The 18,895-nt window shown below is 43.7% G+C and overlaps 1 protein-coding gene across 1 annotated transcript in view; it reads right to left on the reverse strand.

The window, feature by feature from the left end:
* Window positions 1-18,895, reverse strand: part of UNC79 (unc-79 homolog, NALCN channel complex subunit) — a 151,830-nt gene that overhangs the window by 25,839 nt on the left and 107,096 nt on the right. Inside the window, 1 exon segment of the mRNA XM_030558858.1 lies at window positions 8,484-8,588. Coding sequence (XP_030414718.1) covers window positions 8,484-8,588 — 105 coding nt within the window.

The following is an 18,895-nucleotide window of genomic DNA, read 5'->3' on the forward strand; positions in this document are numbered from 1 at the left end:
TCTTTGACATCAATCTGTTCTTTGGGGATAAATGCCACAAAGAGAAAAAGATATGTGTAGCGTAACATTCAGACAGGGTCTTCCCCATATACATGGCATGATTCTGATCCCCTTTACTCTAGTTTCACACCAGAGTAAAGACAGTGGTTCCAATTTATATTGAAGAGAGATCATGATGTGACCCATACCATTTCAGTCATGTTTGGTCAGAATCTATTCTGTTGCAGAGCTCTATTTGGTACAGGGAGGGAAGAAGGCGGCCTCTGGGAGCAGTTATGGTATGCACCAGCCGCAGTGGTATTTAGAGTAGCTGTTAGGCTGCTCTAAATTATGCAAGAGATGGAGGAACCTTAAGAGACCCTATACCAGTGGAGACAGGCATACTCCTGACATGCCCCCCCAACACACCCTTGGCACATCCCCTACTCTGAGAAGATATGCCAGTAGGAAGTTCTCCTATGCCAGAGGAATTATCTGCTGAACATTTCCTGCTGTATTATGGTCCTTTTGCACTCACTAGAGAATCTGGCCTGGTATTTCTAACACATTATGGTAGGTTATGTGCATTGCTATAGGTAAAATATTGTGTCAATATTCAGTAATTTCAAGTCAACTGAGAACATCTGCTAAAGTGAAACATTATTGATTTTAAATATTATTTTCCCTTAAAACAAAAAAGCCTTATTAGCATCCTGTTAACATACTAAATGCAAAGTATTCAATGCGGTGGGTTATGCACAAAGATTAATATAAACATGAACAATGGCTAACACAATCCATAAAGTTTGTAATATCCAATTAGGTCCTCTTTAGTTTATAATTTTGGTTACCATCTGGCCTGCAGCTGCAAGGATCCTTCCAGAGCTAAACTGCAGCGAAGAAGGGCTGGATAAACTAAACCAATGCTCAGTACTAAAATTTCTTATTTCCAGTTCAACTCACTGACATTCATATTAACTCCCTACAAATACACCTCTACTCCATTATAACACCATCCGATATAACACTAATTCGGATATAATGCGATAAAGCAGCACTCCGGGAGGGCAGGGCTGCGCACTCCTGTGGATCAAATCTAGTTCAATATAACGCAGTTTCACCTATAACACGATAAGATTTTTTGGCTCCCGAGGACAGCGTTATATCAAGGTAGAGGTGTACTAGGAGGCATCAAGATGCCACTGGCAATGGATTTAGTACCAGTCATACGTAGGGTCACATTGCAAAAGGATGGGAAATATATATTGGACCTCTTCCTAACATTGTCTGCTAATTGAGATAAAGTGGTTGGGTAATGGATAAATGGACATGTCTGCTGAATTTGGGTGGGTAAATATCCATCTGTTCATGCTCAGAGTTCTAAAAAAATATTTGCAAGAAATATCTTAACATGTGACCTTCATCTTTGATCATTTCAGTCAGCTATGCTTTATGATTAAATTCTGAGGACTAGATCCTCAACTGATGTATATCAGCATGGTTCCACTGAAGTCAACAGAGCTACACCGATATACATCAGTTTACGGTCTGGCCCAGAATGGGTGCTATCTCATGGGTCTTGTTGTTAAAAAAGGGGAAATAATAAAACATGTAAGTTAAAAAGAAATGAAACATGAGGCCTGATTCTGTGCTCTCTTGCACTGCTTTAATTGCACTGACTTCCACAGAAGTAATGCAGGTTTACACTATTGCAAGGAGGACAGAATCAAGCCCTTGGGATTTAAACTACTAGTAGAAGCAGTAGTTCCTATACAATCTGCCTGGGCCACACCTCCATAAAGAAGATATAGGGTGAGGGCTGCAAACCAGGCATGGCCATTGGCTCCTGGCAAGATTTCAGTGTTATCCTCGGTTGAACAAAATTTGGATGCTAGGCAAAAAAACCAACAACCACCAAGAAACCTTGCAATAAATAAATCATCAAAATGTAAAAACCGTGCTTAAATAGATGCTTATACTGATCTTGTAACTATCAATTTTCAGAATACAATTAACCCTAATGGAAAGTTTCACTAATTAATTTGAATATTTGGATATAAATGTTGATCAACATGTAAAACAAAAAAACAGAGGGAAGAGAATATAATACTGAGGAACCCAGAGAATTTGGGAAACTACGTTATCAGAGAGTCTAAACCAACAGTTTCTGAGTCTGCAAACAATCATTTGTGAAATGTTAATATGACCACAACTACCTGCCAAACTCTTCACTTGACCAGTAACAAAATGAAAGTAATAATACACTACAGTAGATAAGCATGTTTCACATTCAGTTAATGACTAAATTCTAGGCCAAAGTCAAACCTTCAACTTTTCTAAGAGTAACAACAGCAGAATTACAGCAGTACAGATTTGTTCTTTCTGAATTACTGGACCTTTCAGGTAAACAAATCTCTGCTTAACATAATGCAGAACAACAACTGAAGAAACTAAGGCCCAGAGGTGCTGAGTGACTCCTGAGAAGGGTTCTCTCCCCTCAGTTTCTATTAAAATCAATGAGAATGTAACAGAGTGGCTTGCCCACAGGTTGGAGAGATTGGGGCTAAGCCTGATTATGAGATGAGCCCCAGCTGAGAAGTGTTTGGTCATTCCAATGTAAAAGGCTACAGGAAGCTGAAGGTGTGAGGGGGCAGTTATTGAGTATGGGTGCAAGGCATCCCATGCAGCATCAAAAACAAATTTGAGAAAGCTTGACTCAATTCAAGCTCAAGTGTTGCAAATTGCTTGTGGTGCCTTCATCACAGTGCCGCTGCATGTACTGCAGAAAGCTGCAGGTGAAATACCTCTTAACGTTTAGAGGGAAGGTTTGAGACTTAACTTTTTGGGCTAAAGTCATTGGAAACAGTGAAGACGGAAACACTAAGCTAATATATGATGCATGCTGGGTGTTAAGGAGTCGACAGATAGGGCAAAAACTCAAAATGCCTCATCTCAGTAGGGTTAAAGAGTGGACAAAAGAATTAGTGAAAACAAAGACCTAAAAGAGGTTAAAATCTATAGTTTTGGGGAAATGCATTACAACTGAGGTGAGGGATAGCTCAGTGGTTTCAGCATTAGTCTGCCCAACCCACAGTTGTGAGTTCAATCCTTGAGGGGGCCACTTGAGGATTGGTCCTGCTTTAAGCAGGGGGTTGGACTAGATGATCTCCTGAGGTCCCTTCCAACCCTAATAATCTATGATTCTAACTGGAGAATTACACCTCCTGAGGTAGATACAAAACAGTATAATGAATTTCAAAGAGGAAAAGGAGTGTTAAATATGCAGGATACAGCAAATCAATTCATTTGTGATAAGTGGGGATGCTAATGCCTAATGTATACTGATGGCTCCAAAGATGTAAGAACAGGAAGAGTGAGGGCAGCATTCTGTGGCCCTTCACACAAAAAGCTGTATGGCTATCAAATTCTGTAACCACTTTGACAGCTAACCTGGCATGGATAATGCTGGCATTAAATTGGGTCATAGCTGAGCACCCAGCCACCATGGTCATCCTGTCTGATTCCTGGCAATCAGAAATGGCACTTCAGATAGCAGAAATAATATGCTTAATGAATTATTACTGTTAGCAGAATTGACATGGGTGTAATCATAGTAACAGCATGGATCCCAGCGCATGCAGGGGTGGTGGGTATTGAGCAGGCAGATGAAGTGGCAAAAACTGCTGTCAAACACAAGCAAGTTGGTTTAGAAATCCCCTTAAGTAAACTGAAGTTTAATAATCTAATTAAAAATGAGTTAAGAGAGGAATGGCAGGAAATATAGGCACAAGAAGCAAAGGGGAAAAGATTCCGTGAAATACACCCAAGAGTCAAAAATGCTGATCTATTCCAAGGCCTTGAGAGAAAGAGTAAAGTGATGCCATTTATAATTTTAACTGGCCATTGTGGCTTAAACAGTCATTTGTTTCTAACAAACAAACAAACAAAGATGCAAGGTCCAGGAAACAGCTGATCATCTCCTTTGGGAACACCAAGAGTTTACCATCAAAAGGAGGTGTTTATATGAAAAATTTAGAGGCCTTAAAATTTTCACTGTAATGCTTAGTAATAGCATCAGGAAAATGGGGCCCTAGTTAAAAAAAGCAGCATTGCAATTCTTTAAGAATAGGGGAAAGGTGAAAAAGACTTTAATTCTTGAATTATTTATAGTGTCCAATGTTTGGCAGTCTTAGATTCAGCAAGTGAGTCTGCTTCACCATAAAACAGAAGAAGGGGATAGGGGAAAGGGGTGTGGATGACAGATTAGCTGAGACTGCCAGAGGCAGGTGCCAGTCACCTGGGGAAACTTAGGAGACTGGTGGGGGGAGTTAGGCAGATAAAGCCTGTGTGTGAGAGTAAAGAAAGCTCAAAGGAAAAGCAGAGCTAGATGGGGACTGCAGAGTGAAGCTGCAGGGAAAGAGAGCCTCCTGCAATGGTCCCCAAGGAAGGGACAGTATGTCAGGGAGGAGGAGAACATTTTAAAATGTTTCTTTCTGGGAACTTTGTTAGTTTAATAAAAAAAAAAATCAGACCCCAGGTAGTGCTGCGATTGAGCAAGATTGTGCGACTATTGTTTAAGGAGCCCTGAAGGGGAAAACAAGAGCAAGGCATTGCAGAGCCACACATGGCCATGAGGGGGTGCTCCGTGTGACAGACGAGTTAAAAGTGCCCCACACTAGGGGTGAATGTCAGCCCTGCCCTGAGTGCAGGGGGAGCTGGCAGAGCTGCACAAGCCAAAGGGAGCATTGTAGCGTGGGGTTGGTGGTGTCTATCCCTATGCAGCACACAGCAGCTGGACAACAGTACTAGGCTGAACACCCTTTACAAAGTGCTGTAAGGAATCATTCAAACTAAGCTCTACTTGTCAATTAAATCAGCAAGGTGAAGTGCGTATTTGCTTTCTAAAATGGTGTTTATTTTGCATACTGCTGGAGAGGACAAGCAGACGCATTATAGCTTTATATCCCTTGCAAGGGCTGCTTGGAGGAAGAGACTCCCCGTACCTCTTCCAACCTACTCAGGACACCTGTGCCCCAGCCAGGCATAATTTGGCCAAAGTGTTTATCACTCTCCTAGTAAAGTGTGAAAAAATGATTCTCATCACATTTAGTATGTATGTCATCAGTAATGCTGATGGCAGTGAGTAATCTGAAATTAATGTGGGTGTTGAATGTACATTCCAGTAATTCCTTTGTTATTCAGCCCACGCTTGCTCTATCATTAAAATAAAGTGTTCCGAGCCCCCACGTTATCTCGATCATCTGGAGTGAATCCCAGTGTACTCTATGCATCACACATGGAGCGGTGTATATACATATTAATAGGTGGCGGGGGGGGGGGTCTGCAGGAACCTTTGTGAAAATGAAAACTGTCTTTGTGTTCATTTCATGCTACCCCTGCCACAGGTTTGATTAACATAAGATAATACAATTAATATGAATTTTCTACAGACTTCTCTGCACTGAAGTGGTGAAATGAGACATCTCCTCATTTCAAGGATATTGAAGTAAATCTAAAATTTTAATTACATTTATTAAAAATTAATAAATGTGATGTTACTAGCAGATTACTTTCAAGGGTGTTCCTGTGAATTTAGTGTATGGAGAAAGTGCTGGGTTGGCAGCAATTGTAGTTCTATATTTACAGGTAGACGAGAGGGAGTTTTGTTTAGCAGCTGGATCATGGGACTGAGTCAGCAGCTCTGGGTCCTCTTCCCAGCCCTTAGAAAGCACTCAGACCCTACCTGGATCCGGCACTTGAATAGGTGGTTGCACCTTACACAAGATAGGCTGTCCAGTTCCTAGCGGACAAGTCATGACATCATTAAACCACCAAAACGGTTATTAATTGACACCCTTTCCGGCAGTCTCAACAGAGGAACTCCAGCTTGAATCGGCTATGGAGATGAAACTATCTTGTCACCGGTCAAGGTAGCCCCAGGACTGAAGTGCATAGATACAGTAATGTGGAAAAGTTGGAACTGGTTAGCCTGCGATGCAGTGGCAGTCAGGCTATGTCTACATTGGCACTTTTATCGGTAAAACGTGTGTCAGCCAGGGGTGTGAAAAAACACCCTCCTGCCCAACATAAGTTTCACTTCAACAAAAGTGCCACCGCCGCTCATTGGGTGTAGTTTAATTATGCCGATGGGAGACCTCTCTCCCGTCAGCACAGAGCGGCTACCCAGGAGGTCTTACAACAGGACAGCTGCAGCGGAACCTCAGTGGAGCAGGTCCTAAGCCAGAGATGGGCAAACTACGGCCTGCGGACCACATCCGGCCCACAGGACCCTCCTGCCCAGCCCCTGAGCTCCTGCTCCGGGAGGCTCGCCCACAGCCCTCCCCTGCTGTTCCCCCTCCCCCACAGCATCAGCACGCTGCCCCGCCCCACCAGCACAATGCTCTGGGCAGCACAGCTGCAGAGCCCGGCCTGATCCAGTGCTCTGTGCTGCGTGGTGGCATGGCTGGCTCCAGTCGGATGGCGTGGCTGTAGCACCGCCAACCACTGGTGCTCCAGGCAGCACGTTAAGGCGGTAGGGAGCAGGTGGGATTGGATAGACAGCAGAGGAGTTCGCGGTGGTGGTCAGGGGTGTGGATAGGGGTTGGGGTGGTCAGAGGGCAAGGAACAGGGGGTTTGAATGGGTGCAGGGGTGCCGGGGGCAGTCAGGAAGGAGAGGTGGGTTGGATAGGGTGGCGGGGGACAGTCAGGGGCAGGGGTTCAGGGGGCGGTCAGGGAGAAAGGGTGGTTGGATGGGGCAGGGGTCCCGGTGGGGACAGTCAGGAATGAGAGGACAGGTTGGATGGGGCAGTGGGGAGCAGTTAGAGATGGGGGTTCCAGGGGCAGTTAAGGGACAGGGAGTGGGGGGAGGCATCAGGGGGCGAGAAGCAGGGGGTGGAGGCTTTTTAGGGAGGCACAGCCTCCCCTAACCAGCCCTCCATACAATTTCTGAAACCTGATGCGGCCCTCAGGCCAAAAAATTTGCCTGTCCTAAGCACTGAATAGCCATCAGATCGTAACTCTGGTCACTACCACTCCGGGCTGGATTTGGATCAGTGTTTTGAAGAACACTAACAATTCTCTGAGCCATCCAGTCTCCTCCTTTTGAATTACTTTGTGTTTTTGGCTAACATTACCTGAAGTCCCTGTTTAAAAAGCACATTTCTGATTTTTAATTAAAGTGGATAAAATCACTTTTCCTCACACAAAAAGAAACCTCTGTTTTTTCAATACTGCTGTTATTTTAGTTGTATATAGTTGTTTTCAGAGTTGTTCTAATGGCTCTGTAATTTAAGCTGTTGATTTTACTGTTCTGTCAATAAGCAACTGTTTATTTTCTACAACTAATACTCCAGTGTGACTCAGGAGAGGTAATATATGCGCTGTGCGCGATTGGCCAGATAAAAGGGGAAACATTGTGATGAGCGGGACATTGTGAATGACCCAAAGAGGGCATCTACAGAGCACAAAATCCTGCTTTGGGCCATTTGTGTCACTTCAATCCTGACTCCTTGTCATTTTAAAGCTATTTAATGCAAACATTGGCCAGTCCATTGTACAGCAGAGGACAGCTACTGCCAGCTGGTTGTGTTCAAAACTGCTGGTCCTCAGTAGATGGTATTTGCTGGATGGCTTGTTTTTTCAGTTTGCTTCCACAGGAGTCCTTAAAATTCATTTTCAGTTCAAGTGGGATCCGAAGTAGGACACTGGATCTTTCTCACACTCTTGAACCTGAAAGAAGTCTGGATCCAAGTCTGCATTTCACAACTCAGGCTCACCTCTAATTTAGTCACATAGGTAGCTAGGATAGATGAAGAGTTCTTTGATTAAAGTTGGAGTTTTCAAAGGAGTCTCTGGGAGTTAGGCACCCAACCCCCATAGACTTTCAATGATATTTGAGTGCCTAATTCCCTTAGATCCCTTTGAAAATCCCAGCCTAAATCCTGTCTTGAGCCAGCAGAATAGCAAGGAGAAGAAATGTTTCCTAGGCTTGGTCTACATTACAAAGTTAGAAGAATGCTTTCAACTAGGGCAGGATCCTTAATGGACTGGACAGACATGCTGCGGAGACAACTTTGCTGCTCCTCTAAGCAGGAACAAATTGAATCTTCGCTCATTAGTATGCCTTGCTAATCACAGTCTATCACCTGGCCAGCTGTGGAGCTATGATATGAACCCTGCAGACTGAGATTCCTTTGAGATGGGATGTGCAGGCCAGCGCATTAGCAAAAGTGCTGTGGGTCAACACCACCTTTGACAATCAGGCCACTTGTTTAGGTGCATAAATATGAATTTAGGTGTTCTAATTTAGGCATCCATGTTTTCAGATGTCATCCTTAGTTCTGAAGGACCTGATTCGGACAAGCACATGCTTAACGTCACATACTTAGCTTTTATTTGGAATGGTGAAGGACTGAATCACTACTTCTGTGCTTTGCTGAACTGAGGTCTGAGCACTCCCAATATTTGAATAGCATTAAATAGTTTTAAAGGCATATCTACTGTACCTGTACCAACAGCAGCAGGTTCGTATCTGGTAAGGGTGACTTTAACTTCAGGGCCTGCAGTAATTCTAAGATGACGCTGCGGGACAAGTAGAACTTATCCCTTTCCTAAACAGAAGGAAAAAATAAAATAAGTGAAGGTGTCTAGAAATTCACCTAAAATGCATTGATACCAAATATTGCACCACAACGCTCCCCATAGCCTCAATTTGTTTTTCATTTGTTTTTAATTGAGAACTTTAAAAAAAATGAGTTAAGAGAAAAGAAAGATGGAGGTGCATACCTTTGGCCTTGAATCCCAGAAAGCATTCAAATAACGCATCATTCATTTGTATAATACTATGGGCCAGATCCAAGGCCACTGAAGTCAATGGAAATACTCCTATTGTCTTCAGTGGATTTTGCATCAGGCCCTGTATGAGTGTTTGTATATTTTATATGTAAAGTATAGATAGATTAAATGATATATCTATGCACATATAAAGTTACATGGTTAAATCTACCTTATAAAGTAAAAAAGAATATGGACGTCAATAGCTAGGTCTGAATCAGAACAAAATTAGCACTAGACTCATGTAGCATAAGTCTTTCACTAAGCCTATCATAAAACCTGCAAATTTGATCATGAATTCTTCTGTTTTCTGCACAAAATGAGTGTCTCTGTTAAACCAGCTCAGACATCTACACTGACTTAATCAGCCAAGCAGTATTTTTCCACTTCCACAGTAAAACCCTCTTAGCTACAGCTAGTGCAACAGAAACTCATTTTAAAGCACATGAGGGAAGATTAGGAGATGGAGATTAGAAGATGTAGGCCAAGAACACAAGTTCTGGAGATGGGACAGATGATGAGATTAGCCGAAGACATTACAAATCTCAATCTGATATTTTCTGACTTTAAGAGATAGGATAAGTGGAACCAATTTGTAAATTGTTATTGAAACTAGCAATTCAAGGGGGTTTGATCACTACTGTGCAATTTGAATGAGGGAGTCCTATCTCTAGCTCCACTGCTGATTCACCAGTCCTTGATGTCACTGAATCCTTGATCCTACAAACATTTGGGGGTTATCTACACTACCAATTAAGTCAATGAAATTTACATCATGCAGGAGCATGAAAAAGCCACCCCTTCTGAACGACACAAGCTACATTGACCTAAGCGCCGTCCACATCAGCGCTTTGTCAGCGAGAGACACTCTCTCATTGACATGGCTTTCACCCCTCATTGAGGTGTACTAATTATGCAGATATGAGAGTGCTCTCTCATCAGCCTAGTGCATCTTCATCAGATGCGCTACAGTGGCGCAGCTGCACTGATGCACTTGTGCCGATATAGCACAGTAGGGTAGACTAGCCCTTACACAAATGATTAATTTATGTACAAGAGTAACCCCACTGCAGTCCATAGGACTGCTCATGTTAGTAAAATTTAGCACGTGCATAAGTGTTCACTGAGTCAGGGCTTTAATCTCTGTATGACATCTGTAAATGGGTAAAATTAATACTTGCCTCTACCACACATAAGTCTTGTGAGGTTTCATTAACCAGCAGCCATGCAAGGTAGTAAGTGCAACTGAGAGGGAAAACGGCTGAACGAGTTGGGCACTGGGAAAGGTCTTGGCTCTGCCTCCCCCCCCCCCACACACTGCAGGCTGCATAGCTCTTCCTCTTCAAACAAGCCTTTCCAAGTATAGCAAGAATGACACTCACCACAGTAGAGCTGGCCAGTGGATGACAACTCCATTGCACAGCAACTTTCAAGGTTTCAAAATCTGTTTTCATTCTTATTGGAACAAATCTAAAACCTTTTGAACGTTTCAGTGAACAATGCCATTGTACCAAAATGTCTGTTTTTTATTGGGGAAGAGGTGTCAAAATGTCTGAGGTGTTTGTCTGTCCTGGTGGGTAGGGCGCTGGCCTGGGATACAGGAGACCTGTGTTCACCTCCCTACTCTGCCTGATTCAAAGAAGAGTTTATCATCCCAGAGCACTCTGATTCAGAAAGCTTCCCACACCAGTGCCCTAAACATCAGGCTACAGAACACAACAGCCCTCTTCTCTTAACCCCAAAAAACTTTCTTGTTGAAGCCAAAACATTTTGGCTTTGACAAAACAGCATATTTCGATCATATGAAATTTCACTGAAAATGTTCTGACCAGCTCTATGCATTGTTACCTTAGTCTTTGCAAAAGTGGCCCCACCCCCAAACCATTATCACTAATAAAAACAATTTAAAAAGAAAAGGAAAGGAAAGAAAAACTGTAGAAAACAAATCAACTATCATCAACAAACAAAAAATACCCCAGAGTTTTTACCCTGAAAAGGGAGCAGAACAAGAGACTCCGTAAACTGGACTAGAGGGGATTTGCTACTGCTACGGATTTTATGTGCTAGGCTTTCAGATGCTACAAGTTATCATAGAATCACAGAATATCAGGGTTGGAAGGGAACTCAGGAGGTCATCTAGTCCAACCCCCTGCCCAAAGCAGGGCCAACCCCAACTAAATCATGCCAGACAGAGCTTTGTCAAGCCAGGCCTTAAAAACCTCTAAGGATGGAGATTCCACCACCTTCCTAGGTAACCCATTCCAGTGCTTCACCACCCTCCCACGTAATGAGCAGCAGCATAAAACTCTACAATAAAAAGACAGACAAAGCGTACTTTGCTAGACACTAACAATCATGGAGAGAATAGAGACACTGGATTTATGGCTTATTACAACAAACTGTAGACCACTATCCCCCCTTTTTGTCCTATGACTGCAGCGGTATTTATGGACCACTTCACATTAAATTGTCCCTCAGAATATGTGCTAACCACTTATGCTAAACTCTCTGTTCAATCTTGTATTTAGCTGTGACACGCAGAGTACCTTTCCCAGACCTGAAGAAGTGTTTTGTGTGGCTCAAAAGCTTCTCTCTTTCACCAACAGAAGTCGGTCCAATAAAAAATGTCACCCATCTTGCTTCTCAAAGACACTTCAGGCAGTGTATGCTTCTCTGGATATAGACCTGGTAAAGTTTACTCCCTCCCTGGAGCAGTGGGGGAACCACAGTCTCTGTGAATCACAGTCTCCCTGCCAAACTATTCTAAGGACAATATAACAAAGCGCTACCCTTTACTCAGTGCAGATTTTTATCTCATGCTCTAGTCCTCCATGTTTATAAAGCACTTTGAGATCTGTGGATGATGTGCAAATGTAACACCAACAGACCTCGGTTGTCGGGATTGAACCTGGTACCTCTGACACTTAGTGTATGAGCCTCTACTGCATGAGCTAAAAGCCACATGGCTCTTAGCCAAGGCTGCAGCAGACTCATCGATCTTTAGATGGGCTAGATACCACTAGAGGAGGCACCACACCACACCAAGCAGGCATGGGTACACAAACAAGGCAAATAAACTCTGGAGAACTTCCATCATTTGAAAGTATATTTCTGAAATAAATTCCTCTGCCCATACCCAATATTAGAAAGTGAGCACAGCAGTGCAAAATAAATGTATGCCAGCTGATTTACTGATACTCTAAAGAGCTACAGTTCTTAGCTATCTGAATTAAAAACTAAATGGGCCTGATTCTGCTTTCATTTACTCCAGTTTACGTCTGGAGTCACTCCACTGAAGTCCATGGGCCAGATTCTCTTTCTCACTAAGGCCCTTTACACGACTCTGTTGGTATACATTACACAAATAACATACACATTGCCAGGTGGAGTGAAGGGGCCACCATGTAAAAGAGAATAAGGCTCAATGCTGTTACATAAGTGTAAAACTGGTATAAATGAGATTGGAATTCAGCCTTGTTCAACTTTGATCTATGGAAGCTCACTCCCTCAACAAAATGCAGTGGGCCTATATATGGAAAGGCTCCTTAGCAAGCCTTATATAAACCCAGCCAGCGGTATGTGTGGAAAGTGTGACCTTGGAGAGTCATAGGTGTGGAAACTTTGGAGGTCTACCTAATCATTAATTCCAATGACTCTTACTCCAAAATAAGTCCCCAGAATGTATTCAGTTCCTGAGTAGAACAGTCCATAACCCACAAAACAAGCCAGGAAAGCAAACTTGATCTTTCTGTTACTTCAATGGAGTTATACCAAATTACAACACTTGAGGATCTGGCACATTATAATTTGTTCATAAAGTTTCAATAGCAAGATGATGTCATTTTCCAATTCAATGCCTATAAAAGTTCATAAAAGGCTAAGTTGGGGTTCAAACTTCAGTGGCTGCAAGAGATAAGAAATCCACAAAGCATCCACTTAAGACTTGAAGAGACTGAGAGGGAAATTGAAGCTATTGAGATTACAATCCTCAGAGGCAAAGCTATTCGCATGAGAGTACCATAGGCATTGACAAATAAGACTAGTGACAGTGGAAATTTCCAGGGGCACGTATATCTATGCTAGCAAGCAAGCTAGAGATAAGGAGGTCAGTTCAATCAGGGAGGATGAGGCCCTGTTCTAGCAGTTGAGGTGTGAAAACCAAGAGAGGAGAAACTGATTCTGTAGTTGGCAAGCCATTCACAGTCTTTGTTCAATCCTGAGCTGATGGTGTCAAATTTGCAGATGAATTGGAGCTCAGCAGTTTCTCTTTGAAGTCTGGTCCTGAAGTTTTTTTTGCTGCAGGATGGCCACCTTAAGGTCTGCTATAGTGTGGCCAGGGAGGTTGAAGTGCTCTCCTACAGGTTTTTGTATATTGCCATTCCTAATGTCTGATTTGTGTCCATTTATCCTTTTCCGTAGAGACTGTCCAGTTTGGCCGATGTACATAGCAGAGGGGCATCGCTGGCATATGATGGCATATATTACATTGGTGGATGTGCAGGTGAATGAACCAGTGATGGTGTGGCTGATCTGGTTAGGTCCTGTGATGTTGTCGCTGGTGTAGATATGTGGGCAGAGTTGGCATCGAGATTTGTTGCATGGATTGGTTCCTGAGCTAGAGTTATTATGGTGCGGTGTGCAGTTACTGGTGAGAATATGTTTCAGGTTGGCAGGTTGTCTGTGGGCAAGGACTGGCCTGCCACCCAAGGCCTGTGAAAGTGTGGGATCATTGTCCAGGATGGGTTGTAGATCCTTGATGATGCGTTGGAGGGGTTTTAGCTGGGGGCTGTATGTGATGGCCAGTGGAGTCCTGTTAAATACTTCCAGGACAACACTGAACAGTGCACTGATACACAGGTGCCCTCCCACCAACAGCACAAGAGAAGAACTCCACATGGACTCCTCCTGAGGGTCGAAATGACAGTCTGGACCTATACATTGAATGCTTCCGCCGGCGTGCACAGGCAGAAATCGTGGAACAACAACATCGCTTGCCTCACAACCTAAATCGTGCAGAACGCAATGCCATCCACAGCCTCAGAAACCACCCTGACATTATCATCAAAGAGGCTGATAAAGGAGGTGCCGTTGTCATCATGAACAGGTCTGACTACCAAAAGGAGGCCGCCACATAACTCTCCAATACCAAATTCTACAGGCCACTTCCCTCAGATCCCACTGAGGAATACACTAAGAAACTACAGCATCTACTCAGGACACTCCCTACACTAACACCAGAAGAAATCAACATACCCCTAGAGCCCCGACCAGGGTTATTCTATCTACTACTCAAGATCCACAAACCCGGAAATCCTGGACGCCCCATCATCTCAGGCATTGGCACTCTCACTGAAGGACTGTCTGGATATATGGACTCTCTACTCAGACCCTATGCCACCAGGACTCCCAGCTATCTCCGTGGCACCACTGATTTCCTGAGGAAACTACAATGCACTGGTCACCTCCCAGAAAACACCATCCTAGCCACCATGGATGTAGAGGCTCTCTACACAAACATCCCACACACAGATGGCATACAAGCTGTCAGGAACACAATCCCTGATGATGCCACAGCACAACTGGCTGCTGAGCTCTGTGCCTTTATACTTACACACAACTATTTCAAATTTGATGACAGTATATATCTCCAGATCAGTGGCACTGCTATGGGCACCCGCATGGCCCCACAATATGCCAATATCTTTATGGCCGACCTGGAACAACGCTTCCTCAGCTCTCGTCCACTCAGGCCCCTTCTCTACCTAAGCTACATTGATGACATCTTCATCATCTGGACCCATGGGAAGGAGACTCTGGAAAAATTCCACCACGATTTCAACAGCTTCCAGCCCACCATCAACCTCAGCCTGGACCAATCTACATGGGAGGTCCACTTTCTTGACACCACGGTGCAAATAAGTGATGGTCACATTAACACCACCCTATATCAAAAACCTACTGACCGCTATGCCTACCTTCATGCCTCCAGCTTCCATCCCAGACACATCACATGATCCATTGTCTACAGCCAAGCACTGAGGTACAACCGCATCTGCTCTAACCCCTCAAACAGAGACCAACACCTACAAAATCTCCACCAAGCATTCTCAAAACTACAATACCCGCACGAGGAAATAAGGAAACAGATCAACAGAGCCAGACGTGTACCCAGAAGCCTCCTACTGCAAGACAAAACCAAGAAAGAAACCAACAGGACTCCACTGGCCATCACATACAGCCCCCAGCTAAAACCCCTCCAACGCATCATCAAGGATCTACAACCCATCCTGGACAATGATCCCACACTTTCACAGGCCTTGGGTGGCAGGCCAGTCCTTGCCCACAGACAACCTGCCAACCTGAAACATATTCTCACCAGTAACTGCACACCGCACCATAATAACTCTAGCTCAGGAACCAATCCATGCAACAAATCTCGATGCCAACTCTGCCCACATATCTACACCAGCGACAACATCACAGGACCTAACCAGATCAGCCACACCATCACTGGTTCATTCACCTGCACATCCACCAATGTAATATATGCCATCATATGCCAGCAATGCCCCTCTGCTATGTACATCGGCCAAACTGGACAGTCTCTACGGAAAAGGATAAATGGACATAAATCAGACATTAGGAATGGCAATATACAAAAACCTGTAGGAGAGCACTTCAACCTCCCTGGCCACACTATAGCAGACCTTAAGGTGGCCATCCTGCAGCAAAAAAACTTCAGGACCAGACTTCAAAGAGAAACTGCTGAGCTTCAGTTCATCTGCAAATTTGACATCATCAGCTCAGGATTGAACAAAGACTGTGAATGGCTTGCCAACTACAGAATCAGTTTCTCCTCTCTTGGTTTTCACACCTCAGCTTCTAGAACAGGGCCTCATCATCCCTGATTGAACTGACCTCCTTATCTCTAGCTTGCTTGCTAGCATATATATACCTGCCCCTGGAAATTTCCACTACATGCATCTGAGGAAGTGGGTATTCACCCACGAAAGCTCATGCTCCAAAATGTCTGTTAGTCTATAAGGTGCCACAGGATTCTTTGCTGCTAACTCAGATAAGAAATATGAGATTGATGTGAGTTCCAGGAAACTCAAAGACAAGAGAAATTGAGATATTTCTCCCACAGAGGATTAGGAAAATGATGGATAAAAAATGCTGACCCCACTTCTACAACTTTGACCTCTAAAATGCGTGCTGTGGGGGAATACATTGCTCCTTGGAAAGGGATAAATACCAGCTCATGGCATAAGAGAGACAAGGTAAGTGAAGTGATATCTTTTATTGGACCAACTTCTGTTGGTGGGAAAGACAATCTCTGTTTAGTCCATGATTTTTAGTGTCTAGCCAAGCTATGAATTTAAGCTCCCAGGCTCATCTTTTAAGTGTTGCGCAGGTTTCCTTTGAGAATGAGGACTGACCTGTCAGATATAGAGCGATTGTTTTATGAAAGGTGTTCACCACAGGTGATAGGTTGTTTTTGTTTTTTATCATTTTCCTGTGTGAGTTCATTTGAGATAAAAGCTCTTATGCTCAGAGTACCTTTCCCTGACCTGAAGAAGAGCTCGGTGTAGTTCAAAAGAAGTTGGTCCAATAAAAGATATTACCTCACCCCCTACCTTCTCTCTCTAATATCCTGGGACCAATACAGCTACAATAACACTGCATACCCCAAAGCATACACATAGATTGAGTAAGCTATTGTTGCTATGGTTGGTTCCAACAGACAAAACTAAGTTGTGACATGGACAAGTGAATCTGAGTAGTTTATGGATTCACAAATTGTATTCTGTCCAGCATGCAGTCCTGCATGGTATTCTGTCAGATAAATTAGTCCTTTAGATACAGGGATTTCTAATATAAGAAACACAGAGGGCTGAACTGGTAAGTTTCTCCTAAGGGCAGTCATAAATTTGCTAATTCTATGAAAACATATAGTAAAGATTCAGCAATCACAAGGATAACGTAGTGTGAAGTTCTATTAAACGAAGCATTTTCTGAGTATAAATTGCAGAGAAACATTTGCTAACTATCCCATTCTGGGTCAACAGTTTGCATTAACAAATTCAAGCAGGAATTTTCACCAATAGATATAATCCAAGCTTCCTGTTTGTAATGAAATAAGTCAATATATTCTTAGAATATGTGACTGAGAAACGTAAGGGAAAAATGCTAACCAAGATCCACACCAGAAAGAGAACTTTATTGAAATAACTGAAGTTGAGGTAGCAATAGGGTATATGTGAGGGGACCTGGCTATTTCATACATTCCAAGATTTGCTTTGGTAGCTCTGGATAAATTCTTTTATCACAGCCCAAACACAAAATGATTCAGGTGTGCTATATTGACAGTGCCAAGTATTATTTTCAGATAAATATTTTCAGATAGCATAAATTCCTGCCATTTCTTAAAATGAGAAACTATCTATAGATTAATAGTATCTGAATTCAGCCTCGGAACACCTCCCTGTGGTAGGGAAGTATCATTGTCTCCACTGTAAAGATTGGAAAAGCGAGAGTGATGGGGCGTCCGGCCCATACTGGCCTATAAAAGGGTTAAAGGAGTCATAGGGAATCTGTGTGAAAGGCAGCCAAGAGGAGATGTCCATATAAGAATAGCTGCTGGGAAGGGCAGGTTCAGTTGCTTCCTGGAACTTGAGGCTCCTACCTTGCAGGAGGAGAAAAGCTAGCACCTTGGACAGAGCAGTGCTGGGCAGGACCAGGGGAGTGAGAGCCAGCACTGGGCTGACTGCTGACATGCTGAGGCCCTGATATAAGGGCGGAGATGGTGCTGGGGCTGCGGGAAAGTGGTCCCGGGAAGTAGGCTGAGAGGTTGGACGGGATGCAGAGCGTGGCTGCCATCTACAGGGTCTCTGGGCTGAGATGTGGGGTAGTGAGCGGTCCTGGGTCTCCCTCTCACCCCCACACATCACTGAGGAAGTGGCTGGACAGTCAGACTGTGGTACGTTCCCCCAGAAGGGGGGGGGAGCACAGAGAGTGTGGCACAGTCAGGGGGTTGTTTCATGAAGAGGACGCTGTGGTTCTGGGAGTGACATGGGTCCTGGAGCAGACATGATGGCGGCGAGACACCACCAGAATAGGCTGCACTGGCCAGCAGACCTAAACGCATGTCAGCTGGCAGGAGGCACCGCAGTGGTAAGACGCACCCCGTCAGAGCGAGGCACAGAGATTTTAAGTGACTTGACTAAGAAGTCTATGGCAGATCTGGGAACCAATTCAACACTCCTGACTCTACTCCACATGACCCATCCATCTGTCATTTACAGCCCTTGGAGTAATTATTTCTAATGGCTGGACAGGATTTCCCAGATATAGGTTTTACAAAGGAAGAGATCCTATCTTTTCCATGACACATAAAACCAAGGTACTGTCCACTTGTTACTAGAGATAGCAACTTTTTGCAAGAGTTTACCTGGATGTCTGACAAATTCCATCTATCTGAAGTTCCCCCGTCACTTCAGCTGATAAATGATTTAATTATTTTCTTGTCATTAAACTGCTGAGTGGCACTGATGTTACCTTTATTATGGATGCCGCATCCCCTTTCAACAGGCAGCTGTATTCTGATGAAGGGTGATGTGATCCCTGGTGTATGTGTGTAATATTGAATTGGTAAAGCATATAGTTACTTATGAAAGAAATGCTCTCCCTGGTATTAATTACTGTTATGATAACAATGACTATGTTGGGAAATAGTCTACTTTAAGGCTGGATAAGGCTTGTGTTTATTGCTTTAACAACTGAGCTGATGGACTTTATGGAATTCTGCTACAAGTTTTGTCTGTTTTCTGCTGTTTGTGTACTGTGTATCCTCTTGTCAATAACTGATATAAAAATGCATTTGGCTAATTATTATTTGTACTGTGACAGACCCAGACCAGTGGGGTACAGAAGTCTGGTAGAGGGCAAATATGCTGGTCACTGGATGAGTAGTTTTCTGTTCCCTGAGTGACCAGAGCAGGGGCTGCACTAGAGTAATCAGGAACCTGCTAGAACCAATTAAGGCAGACAGGCTAATTAGATCACCTGCAGCCAATCAAGGCAG

Source organism: Gopherus evgoodei, chromosome 4 (genome assembly GCF_007399415.2).
Source record: "Gopherus evgoodei ecotype Sinaloan lineage chromosome 4, rGopEvg1_v1.p, whole genome shotgun sequence".
NCBI classification, from domain to species: domain Eukaryota; kingdom Metazoa; phylum Chordata; order Testudines; family Testudinidae; genus Gopherus; species Gopherus evgoodei.